Below are 12,461 nucleotides of genomic sequence, written 5' to 3'. Positions count from 1 at the left end.
TTGCTTTAGTATTTTCTCTTTTCCTCTCTTTCATCCTCTTCTTTCTCTTAAATATATGTATATATTTCTAATCATTTGAGAGTAAGTTGCAGACATAATTTCTCTTTACCTTAAATGATTTGAATGTCAGTTTACCAAGAACAAGAATATTCTACATAACTTCAGTACAGTTACCAAAACCAAGACTTTCTCATTGATACAAGACTATTATTTAATCTACAGACCCTATGCAAATCTTTCACATTGCCCCCAATAACACAATATAATAACATAACAACACACATTTTTAAAGATTAGAAATCCAAAACATTGTTCAAGGCCATATTCTCCTCTAAAAGTAGTATTTTTTAAAGCGAAAGTAACAAATGCACTCAAAAGTTACAAGGGGTCTTTATGAAACTGGAAAAAAATCTAACATAAAGATGGTTTTAAAATTGTAACAATGTTTTCTTCAGTATATTTCTTTTTACACGATCAGAGAATGTTTGCAGTTGGTAATAAATATTCAAGCACCTTGCAAATGTCCTACCAATTCTCTTTGCTGATCTGTATATGCCTGTGGGATTAGAATAGGAATGCATAATTTAAATATAAATTGCCTGATTTGCATATACAATTAGTCAAGCTACAGCTTTGATCGTAAGCAAAAATTATTGTCCTGTACTACCACTTAGATAGAATTTTAATTCACCTTGAATATTCAAACTAAATTAGACCCTGGCTGTATAGTTAGAAGGGCAGTACTTCCCTTGTGTCCCAAGTCATTTATGATAGGGTAATAAAGGCATCTTTTCACCTCCTGGTGAAGAAGGTGCTATAAGCTGTTTGCAATACTCTGATTCTGTACAGATTTTAAATGCATATCTTAAAGCAGCTAACAACGGCTTAATATAATTTAGTTAATATTTCCACTATGGATCTTTTACTTATATTTTAGTTTATAAAACCTAGCAGACAGTAATTGCAAAGAAATGTACTTCAGATATAATGCTGCTAAAATGACAGAGGCTACAAAAGTCATGACAGTTAATTACTAGTGGAGAGCTTCTGATGATTCTCAAGTCATGGACGATAGATGTGTGAAATAAACCGGAGGAATTGAAGAAACAATAGGAGTACTTGCATCTCTTACATTTTTAATCTACAGTAAAACATTTTTATTAGGAATCTATGTTTTTAATTAAACAGAACATTTAATTAAGGTGCTTTTTAAGTGGGTGAAACAATTAAGTGCAAGCACTTGAATGAAACATGTCATAATTAGTTTTAATAGAGTGTTAATTGGTACTAGGTTTGCCAAGTTAATAATTACTGCTTATTAAATTTTCAATTAATCATTGTCATTTTGCTTTGAATAAAGATGAAAATTAGATAAACTAATTTAGGGGGAGGATATTTTCCCCTGTTAATTAGAACAGTTAATTTTTTAAAATGGAAATTACTTGTTTTAGTTGTCAGTCTTATGTTGTGCATTAGTTGAATCTTTGCACCCTTTCCTCAGCCAAAAATAAAGAGCTTATTTGACACCTTGCAGACTTGTAGTCAGGCCTGATTGTTTTGGCCCATGGTATGATTCAGTTATATTTGTCTAGTGCAACAGTTGGTTATGTAAAACCACTGTATATATTTGGTAAAGTAAATGGACAACAGCTTAAAATGTAAAAATGAGATTTTTTTAAAAACCTCTATCATTTAACCTATAAAGGCACATATTTATATTACTCAGGAAATGACTTTTCAAAAGTAAAACTGGATCATCCATTATAGCGTTGATTTTTCATTAAAAGGTCTATAGTAACTTAATTGCTATCTGAGTTACCTTTTCACTATTGTGTTGTAGATTATGCCAGCAACTAATAGTTTGCACTTAGTTGTTTATGTGTAAAATCCATTCTCGCCCTCTCTTTTTTTTCTGAACTCTTGACCTGTGGACCCTCCTATATTCATATTAACTTATAGCATTGTGGAAAACTGACTTTATGTGTCTGAATTATTCAGACAGGTTTCTTGCGAATGTCCTTGTCCTTTAACTTCTTATCTGGTCTCAGAATCATTTCTGGAGGCATTACTTTGGTTAAAAAAATTATAATAATGATATAGGAGTTTCAAAAAATATTTCCATAAATTCAAGTTAAGGAAACATTTTCACCCTGTGTTTTCCTAAATGTATGTCAAAAGATCTGCTAGTTTTGAGACTGCTGGAACTACCCAATAATTTGGATAAGAGTCATCCTTCTTCTATAGAATTCTATAAAAAAGTAATCAGATAGTGGGCATGGTGGCTGGTAGGCGCCTGTAATTCCAGCTGCTAGGGGAAATTGATGCAGAGGATCACTTGAACCCAGGGGTTCGAGACCAGCCTGGGCAATATAGTGAGACCTGACTCGGAAAGAATAAAAAATTTAAAAGAAAAGTAATCCATATCCAATGACTTCGGCTAACTGAGAGATGTTTTCTTGTCTGGTTTGGCCTGACTGGCACACAGAGGAGGCCGTCAACGAGGTGAAGCGCCAGGCGATGACGGAGCTGCAGAAGGCCGTGTCTGAGGCGGAGCGGAAAGCCCACGACATGATCACGACAGAGAGGGCCAAGATGGAGCGCACGGTTGCCGAGGCCAAACGGCAGGCGGCGGAGGATGCGCTGGCAGTTATCAATCAGCAGGAGGATTCAAGCGAGGTGAGGCATCTTGGGAAGCTCCAAATAAACAAGAGAGTTTTCATTCATTTGAGTGCTCATTTTTCATTCAAGGTGATCACTTTAGATAAATATTTGGAAAAAAATTTAGAACAGTGTGGGGAAAGTCAAGGTATTCGTGAAATTTGCCAAGAGCTGATCACATTTGTCTTTTTATTGAACACCCAATCTTTGCCAAAAAAGGTTTTGAATGTTTGGTAGGTTACTGATTCAAGTGAAATCTTATAACTTCCCAGCATTATTTAGAGACTCACAGCTTGGCTGTGTGTGTGTCTGTGTGTGTGTGTGTGTTGTGTATGTGTGCATGTGCATATGTGTATGCTTGCTTTCTAATTAAAGGGATTTAATAGATACTGTGTAAGCTGTGGTCTCCAAAGACATCTGGCAGGCTTGGGATTGAAATCACTGCCTTAGCTATTGGTCCTAAAGTCCAATGCTAAAACAATGTTTGCATCAACAGTATTTCTAAGAGATCTTGGAGACAGTCTGTACTTCCACATTATTTGTGGTAACCCATATGATGGTCATTTCGTAGCATAACATTGCTGCTAGAGGTAATGTTACATATATTATTGTTCCAGTATAATAATTCTCACACACACACACAAAACACACACACACACACACACACACACACACACAGCTAGCCTAAATGGCTCAAAGATCTGCAAAGTAACTAAAACACAGTATCTAACAACATGATTTTTAAAATATAGCCTGGAAAATCAGAGCAGAATAGTAATGCTCCACGTTAATTAATATAGCATCACAATCCTTAACCCCAGAGTAACTTTAGATAAAGGACTGCAATGGGCTGCTCTCACCAAGCTGAACTCGCAATGGCATGGACTGATAAATCAATGGTCTAGTACAATACATATCTATAATTTGTGAGGGAGAGTAAGTATTTAATTTCTACCAGGCTTTTCTGTAGATGAAAGACTCTGCGGGAATCACTCAATGCCCAGAGTTTCTATTTAATGCGTAGCAGATGAATAACAAGGGGACAAAAGGAATTGATTTTCAACATTTGAAAGTTTCTCAGGAAAAGAGGGACAAAGGGAAGTTTATCTGCCCTTTAACTGCTGACTTTTCCATTGTTCAATTAAACTAGACATAAATGCAGTTTTATTGATATCTTGTGGCTAAGATATAAGGACTTTGTTTTGTGTTTTTTATTTTAAAAACATTATTAGCATCTTTTGAGGAGAATTTATCCTTCTCTGTTCAAATGAGCAATATCGTGAGGCACAGTTGATGTCATATCATTAAAACTATCACTTTCACATGAACATTTTAGGGCTGTTAGGTATGTTAAGAGTACTTTTTAGGTCACCAAATTCTAAAGACAGATGTCTAGGAAGAAATTGTCAATTAAGTCTTTGTACTCAGGCAGTAACATGCTGTATTCCTTCAGTATTTATAAGCTTTGTGTCTTTATTCCTAAAACCTATTTAGAAAATATATGATCTTGACACCAATATTTAGCATTATAAATAAACCCTGTTAAACAGTATCCGTGATAGGTTATTCAGTCATATCTACTACTAAGGTAAGAATGATCTTCTGTAATAATTGTTTTTCTTTTTTTTTGACCTCTTGGGGGAACTGATCTTTAATATAGCATTACCAGTGTCTTCAATGACACTTCCCCAAGAATTTTAAAGCAGACCATGGTAGAGGAAAGGGTTTGGAATTCAGAGGGTCAAACTTAATTCCTGGCTCCAATTCTTACAATTCTTTGATTTTTGAGAAAACCACCGAACCTGTAAAAGCTTCGATTTTATCATGATCTGAAGAAGAGTGGAAGTGTCTAGTGTATGGCTTGAACCTTGAGTCATGCTATGGATGAGGAAACTTACCTGGCCAAAGTTACACAGCTAGGAAATGGCAGAGCCTCAACAGGATCTCACAGCATGCTTTCAGTCCCTATGTTGTTGTGTAACAATGAAATAAGGATCTTTTCATAAGGATCATTAAGATAATTTTTAGATGCAGATAAAGACAGGCAACTTAGGTCTGTTTTCTTATTCTTTAAAGTGCAAGACCACTTTTAAGACTTGGGGAGGAATCATCTCTAGAAGGATTAAGCCTCTTTTCTCCAAAAATAATGTAAATAATTTCCCAAGAATAGAAGAAAGATGGAAAAAAGACCTCTTTACGCCCAATAAGGCCCATATTACCTTGTGCTTTAAGTATTTTATGAATTGTTCTGTTTTCTAAGAAAAATGAATGTTCTCATTTCTTAGAAGTTTAATGTGCAAAACTTACCAGAGAGTGCACTGTAACCTAGGGTGCAGGGCAACCACACGTCCCACTTTGGGTGGAACTGTCCATTGACACCTAGTGTCCCAATATAATTATTACGAGCGCCTCCTTCCACTGTCAGGTGTCCTGTCTTCAATGATAAGTTGAATGGTCCCACCTCTTAAAGGCCATGTTCATCTGATCAGATGATCGTCTTTTGCTAGCACGGCTCAGAGGCAGATAGGTGTGGCAGAAAGTATCTGAGAGGAGGACCCAGAAGTCCTGAATTATGGCCCCAGCTCAGTTACTGTCTCAGAGGTCCTCGGGCAATTCATTTTATTCCTGTCAGCCTCCATTTCTGCTTAAGGAATGGGACGATATTCACTTACCTTACAAGGTTGTTTAAAAGATTTTTAAAATAGTGTTTTTGAAAGCTATAACACAATATATTATTATCTGCTCATATTTCCCACAGTTTTTTAAAAATCACAGTATATACTAAAGTATTCCTACTGAAACAATATTCTTTTCTCCCTTTCCCTTTCTTTATTTGAAGCCACCACCTATTGTAAACATCTGCCCATCTCTTACCTAGGTCAGGTATAAACTATATAATCCAAATCTATAACAATGTATATGTGGTAAGATACACACGTTATTATTCTCTTTCCTTCATAGTGACTGTAAGAAGGAATCTAAGCTTCGCGATCAGAAGACCAGAGTTCTAGGCCTAGCTTGGCCGTTTATGTTTCTTCTGTGCTGTTTGTGTTAACTCTAGACATCCCTGAATTCTTCTCTCTGTAATTTCTGAATTTACCCTTTCTCTTCCTACCTCAGTTTTCTTTCATATGTATAAAATGGAGCTAATGATGCTCCTTCTGCTTAGAAAAAACAGTGGTTCTGAAAGATTGGCAGTGGAAATGTTTCAGAAGGAGGAGAGGAGTTGAGAACATTTGATTGGGGAGACCAGCAGAAAGAAGGCTTGGAGGCAGGAATGAATAACTCATGGTTATTATTTGTAGGTGGGCGGGGGAGGGGGGCACGTAAAATTTATCATCCAAACTGGGATGCTTTTTGGAGTAAGAAAGGGTGCTCTTGCTTAGACAGACCAGTCTGGTAAACCATTCGGTCCTAGGCTCATGGGAACCCACAGTCAGCCAAGTTATTGGAGGTTGCATGAAGTTTGTTTTGCCTGAGATGAAATAAGACGACCTATGATGAGTGTTTAACTCTGAACCAGGCATGGTATAAAGTGCTTTCTATACTTTAGCTCGTTTGCTTCTCACATCGGCTCTGACAAAGTAGATAGTGTTACTTTCCTCATTTTACTGATAAAAAAAAGCTGTGTCTTGAAGGGATTAGGCCACGCTCAGTGTCTCATGGTCAGTAATTGTGAGCTGGTCCTTAGCTCAGGTAGCCCGACTTTCAGGCCACCTTCTTAGTAGCTACATGGTGGGAGTGGGAGGTGTTTGTTTGTTTGTTTGTTTGGTTGGTTTTTCCTAATTGTGTACTGTATCTATTTTTTACTGGACTTCATGATTATTTCTACCTAGTTCTCAAACTTTACTTGGATTTATAGGCTGATAGTTGGTATTACTATCAGTTAGAATGACACTGGACTTGCAGCAGATATCTAAGCAATGTGATGCTTACTGTACTTTCTCTTTTCCCAGTGGATTATATATTTAACCCAGAATATAATGCCAGCATTAGCATAAATCAGAAATTCACTGAATCTGATCATCTTAAATTCTTTTATTTTTTCCATATTTATTTCCATTTTTCATTTCCTGTATACAGATAAAGCTTTTTCCAGTGAATGCTCTCAGATTGCAGCTATTTCCAAGGAAACTTCTACAGCTTTCTTTGAGATACATACCTTATACTAGCTTAGGTGATTGAAGCAAGAAACTGCAAGTGAGCACAGAAACAGATAAATACTTTTATTGTTCTAATAGTTTAGAGTTTTAAACTACCAAAGTGATGTTTTTCCCCCAGGTTAAAACAGCCTTTATTTATCATTCTTATATAGGTGCAGAGCTGCACAGTTATACCAACCTCAGTGTAATCTGTGAAGTTTGGCCCAAACTGGAAATGCCACCTGTGTAGACTCTGAATAAAACATAGGGGCCTCACAGCATGGGTCCTGTCAAAGCCTTCACAATCTCATCAGACCAGTTGATTCCCAGAAAAATTTGGAGCTCTCAGAGCATGAGCTATGATGCTATGTTACAATTTATATATATATATATATATATATATATATATATATATATATATATACACACAATATACAATATGTACAATTATATATATAATATATATATATGTCAGCTGTTTGATTCCATAGATGTTCATGGTATAGTAGACAGGGCACTGGGCTAGGATTGACCTTTGGTTGCTCACCTCTTGAAGCTTTGGTTTTCTCATCTGCAAAATTTGGGATAACGTTTCTGTGATCTGCCTGCTTTGCAAGGTGGTTGAGAGGTGCCAATGAGATGAGGAGGTATTTTATTAAAAGAAAAGTCACCTTACAAATGAGCAGTGTGTCTATATAAGAACGAAAGAGGAAAACGGAGCAGAGAACCAGTTAAGAAATGATCCTAACAGGAAAGGTGGCAAGGGAATTAGAGTAGTGACTATGCGATTGAAAAGGAGAGAGACCACAGAGGTAAAGTCTGTGGAGTTTGGCACTGAATGGTTTCAGGGGCTAAAGAAAGAGGGGTTTGCAATAAAGTGACAAAGTCTTGGGCATGAGTGTTGCCAAAGACTGAAATGGACCCACCAGAGTTGGGTTTAGGGAATACTGACTTAGAGGAGCATCCTGGTGGAGGTACCTACAGAACAGGCAGTTCAAAGTAGGAGCACAAAGCTCAGGAAGAAGATAACAAGGAGAAACAGGTTTGAGAGTAATTTGCTTACAGCTGATCATTGAAACTACAAGATCCCACAAGGGGCAGCATGAGAAGGAAAAGATATTCCTTTTCTTTATGCCATCATCCCTCCCTCCCTCACTATCAACTACAGGGAAAAGAACAAACAGCAGAAGAAGTTATTGTATAAGAAAGAGAATTTTAGTAGTATCTAGGAAGCCAAAATTAGGGGAAATTTCAACAAGAGGCATTTAATAAGGAAGAACGGGGAAGTAGTCAGCAATGGTAAATCTTCAGAAGTTTTGAGGACAGCAAATGAAGTTGGAGAAGGAATTATTAGTCACTAATGAAGTATGAGGGGAAGTAAGTTAATGTTCTTCTCCTGTAGCTGTCAGTGCCCGTGGGTGATAGCACTTAATTTGAATAGGGACCATCAGCCTTCTAATTCTAAAGGTTGTAAGGTGCTGGATCTGGAGCAAGGACTGTATCTACTCTCTCTCTCTTCCAGTCAGTACCAAAAGGAGAGAGTGGTGGTGGTACCTGCCCTTTATTCAGGACATATGAACATCATGCACTGTGCTTAGCACTGACATAATCCTGAATAATCCTGCAGTTATTATTCCTGCTTTACATGTTCTGTTGCTCCAAGGGTTAAGTAACTGGCTTGTGGTTCTAAAGCCACGAAGTGATGAAGTTGGAAATGAAATGAAGTTGGCCTGGCTTTTGAAGCCTGTGCCATTTTCATTACACACTCTGACACCTTGTCTTTGCTGCCTCTAACTTTATCGTTCAATTTCTGTCCATTTTTGGGAGTTAAGTGCCTGCTAACCTGTTCTTGCCACAATGAGAGCTAATAAAAGATCTGAAATTGACAAAATGTGACATTTTAGAAAGAGTATTTTTAATTTGCAATCCAAACATCTGGGTGAATCAAACTTTGGCTATGTAATTTTATATTTTTGTGACTTGGGACAAGCCTTTTACTGTGAAAATTATTTATTTTGAGGGTCCCAGTTTCTGAAACTGCAATCATGTGAAAATGATTTTAAATTGTCAAGTGCAATGCAAGTAGATGATTATGCAATCTTAATGTGAATTTAAGTCGATGTGTTGCCTTCTGTAGGATTCTTAACATTTGAGGAGTTTCAATTACAATCATTCTATTATATTTAAATTTATTACACATCGATTTTGTGCAAGTTTTCCTGAAGAATTATAGATATGTAAGACCTGGAGAGACTTAAAGCAGTTCAGAGACAAAATAAAAGATATTTTGTCCTTCAGAAAAAGATTTTTCTGCAGTAAGAACCAGAAGGGATGTGTGCCTGTACAACAGAAAGATCATTCTCTAAATGTTTTTCTTAGGGACAAAGAGAAATGCTGATTTGAAACAAAGTGTCAAATACCTTCAATATGCAGTGTTGGCATTCAAAAGCTTCAATCCATTGATTCTGTATATAGCCTTGTATTTAGTATATTTAGTAAAGGGGAGGTTCGTGTTCAGCCACAAATTCTTCATCTGAGTCACAACCTAACTTTGGTCAATTGACTTATTCTTACTTTTCAGATAGGGAGGAAAATATATTTTATGCCAAAAAGGAAATAACATTATCACAAATAAAGGAAGACTATAAAGTGCCATGAGCTTTGGGAATGAAATTTGCTGTGAAATGGGTATCCGTGAGCTTTCTACACTATTATGGTAATTTCAGTGACATCACTCCTTAGAGGCCTGAAAGGGAAGCTCAGTCATTTAAAAATAAAATAAATAAATAAAACAATTATCAGGAAATACTATCTTGAATATAAAATGCACAAATTGCAAAATGTAAAATTAGATTAAACCATTCACTGCCTTTATCCCAGCCCCTGTGGATAGACACGTGGCTGTTAGACACAGTTTGCAATTTCCACCTTTGTGAACAGTAGAAAGCTTAGAATGATCCAAATTGGAGTACCCACAAGATTCTGCACCTTCCGCTGTTTCCAGAATTGTGACTATTCAGGGGCTGAGTGCCACTGATCAGGCATCAGTCTTGCAGGTATGGATTAGCCAACAGTAAATTCATTAGAGCATCCAAGAGAAATATATTAATAGAAATTGCTCTTTCAGTTTTCTAATGAGCTTTTAAGAATGAATATGCGCATTGGAGCGTTTGTTAGTTGAACACTCACTAAAGTTCCCTACACATTCACTGCAATGCAGTGTCAAGAGAAATAAAAATTTGCAGATTTTTTTTAACCAGATCATTAAAATTGCTCTTTTTGTAACTTCCTACAGCTGAAGGTTGTTTTTTCTTTTGTCCCAGTGGTGGGTGGTAAATGAATAGTATCAAACAACTTGAGAATGAAACTAGAGGTAAAACTAGCCAGACCCCTTAACTCCTGGATCAGAACCAGACAATACTAGGCAAGAAGGCTCAATTCCCAGCAGCTTCACGATCCAAAACATCTGTTTCTGTATTTGGCACAATTCCACTTTTTTATTTGTAAAATTGTTCCCGTCTTTGAAAACACTTTAAAAAATAAAGAAGCCCCCATTCTGTCTCCCTTTCCACTTCCCAGCACATGCATCTGTAATTACCTGGTTTAGTCTGTGTGTTTAATCAGTTTAAATTGAGAATGTTGCATACATCTGATTTCAATCTGAAGCAGCCATTGAGTATTGGACAGTTACCACCCTGTGTCTGCCAAAACGTGCCTCTGCCAAAAAACGGATAGGACTCACACCAGGGTATTTCCTAAAGAAGCCACTTGACTCAGATTAGATGTTTAATTTCCTTAAAATATTGTTTTGGATGTGAGTCTCTGTTCTCTAATTGGAATATTCTGATGTAATTTAGGAATATAGCTTATTTGCTGAGTTTGTTCCAGGATCCAGCTGGCATTATTCTAAAAGCCTAAACCTCAAGGAAGTTAACTTCACTCTGAGCACTGAGTATTATACCTCACAGCTTTGAAGGGTGGGCCAGGCCCACGTTTGCTCACGTCTTTGTGGAACCATTGTACATGCAATACAGTTGAATGAATTTTGAGAGAGAAAGGCTTCTAGTTATGGTAATGAAACTTCCGATCAGAGCTTCACATCTTTTGAGATAGTTTCTTAAATTAATTGAAGTAGGAAAAAATTGTTTTGTTCTACTACTGACTATTCATTTAAATTTTAACTTATGACATTTTTTGACATATCAACCAAGTTTCTAGATTTCCTCAGCAATAGTCACTTAAAACACCTGTCATTGGCCAGAGTTTGAGATTTTAAGTTTTTGTTTTGTTTTTCCACGTTGGATTGTAATTTCTTTTCTTTTTTATTTCTGTTTTTTGTTTGAGCTTTTCTGCTCAACATAGCAATGTCTGATGGTTAAAGAAATAAGAACATGGAGCTGGGCTCTTTCTAAAAGTTTTAAATTGGAGTTCTTGAGTTCAAAGGCTTTCAGCACATGCAAGCCTCTGGGAACCCGTTTATTTGTTAACAATGTTAGGATGGCTGCTAAAAATTCCCTTGCACATTTTGCACAGTGGTAAAGCCATACACAGGGTGATGGGCTGACGTTTCTTAGGAGTGTAGTGTTGTCAGCAGCTCATGAGCTTACCTTAAGCCACACAACCAGCATGCTGGAAGCAAAGCAAATGTAGAGAACACAGTAGGGAGACTTGTGAATATCTACCTATGTCAGGGCTTTAAAAATCTTTATCACACAAGCACATAGCGTCAGCTGTTTGGGGTTACCAGATTGTAGTCAGAAGTTTGTTTTTCAAGGACATAATCAAAACCAATGAAGATAAAGAATAAAAAGTTGAATGGCATAAAGCTAAGATCACTTACTACAGTTTTGCATAATGGGATTGGTCTTGCCAAAGAAACTAGGAACATTTAAACATTTAAAGTCAGCTTTGTGAGGTCCCCCTCCCCACCACACTCATAGGAGGATCCCTGAAGGTTGGTTTCTTCCTCATTCCTCCTTGCCTGCTTAGGACCTGTCCCCAAAAGGTGCTCTTCTGTCTCTGGTATGTTTGTGCTCTAATTCATGATGCATTTATCTTAAAGTTTAAATCCTGGTGGCAGCCTCATTCCCACTTTTCTCATGTCTTGCAAAACACTGCCCACAACTGGCAGTGAACTTGCTAGGGTTTGAGTTTTGTTCTCATCACTCCCAAATGAGCCCCAGTTCCCTCTGCTTTTCTGACTTCCCAGAGTTGCTGAGGCACAAAGGAGCAGCAGAGCAGCTCCATTGGCTGGAAAGAACTGTGTGCAAATAGAATTGTTATTTGGCTGGTTTTAGCATTTCTCATTTCTCAAAGCCAAATAAGGCATAGTCTAATTCATTCATTTCCCAAATATTTATTGAACACTTCTATCTATCAGGCACGCATTCTGGGTGCTTCAGATACAGGGAGAAAAAACAAACTGAGGATCCTGTCCTTCAGGGACCTGAGGTAAAGGGGGTTGTTTTAACACAGTCCTAGCATTTGGTTGTAAGGTTCACTGAATAGATGCACTGAAAGAACTAAAGACATAGAGAGGTTAAAGGACTTTGCCTCACCCTGTCTAGTCTGAAGGAGCAGGGAATAGAATCCCTTATATTTATTTGAATCCAATATAGATATGGTTCTGGTAGTTTCTTTGTTATTCCTTTTAGTATCTAA

The 12,461-nt window shown here is 37.1% G+C and overlaps 1 protein-coding gene across 9 annotated transcripts in view; it reads left to right on the top strand.

Annotated features, from left to right (window-relative positions):
* Positions 1-12,461, top strand: part of RUNX1T1 (RUNX1 partner transcriptional co-repressor 1) — a 149,810-nt gene that overhangs the window by 132,397 nt on the left and 4,952 nt on the right. For all 9 annotated transcript variants that reach the window (XM_063726721.1, XM_063726718.1, XM_063726716.1 and 6 more), the window contains one exon: positions 2,486-2,676. In XM_063726721.1, the coding sequence (XP_063582791.1) occupies positions 2,486-2,676 (191 nt within the window). The remainder of the gene's footprint in view (positions 1-2,485; positions 2,677-12,461) is intronic.

Source organism: Pongo abelii, chromosome 7 (genome assembly GCF_028885655.2).
Source record: "Pongo abelii isolate AG06213 chromosome 7, NHGRI_mPonAbe1-v2.0_pri, whole genome shotgun sequence".
Lineage (NCBI taxonomy): Eukaryota > Metazoa > Chordata > Mammalia > Primates > Hominidae > Pongo > Pongo abelii.
The sequence above is the reverse complement of the archived record's forward strand: the minus strand, read 5'-3'. Positions and strand labels throughout refer to the sequence as shown.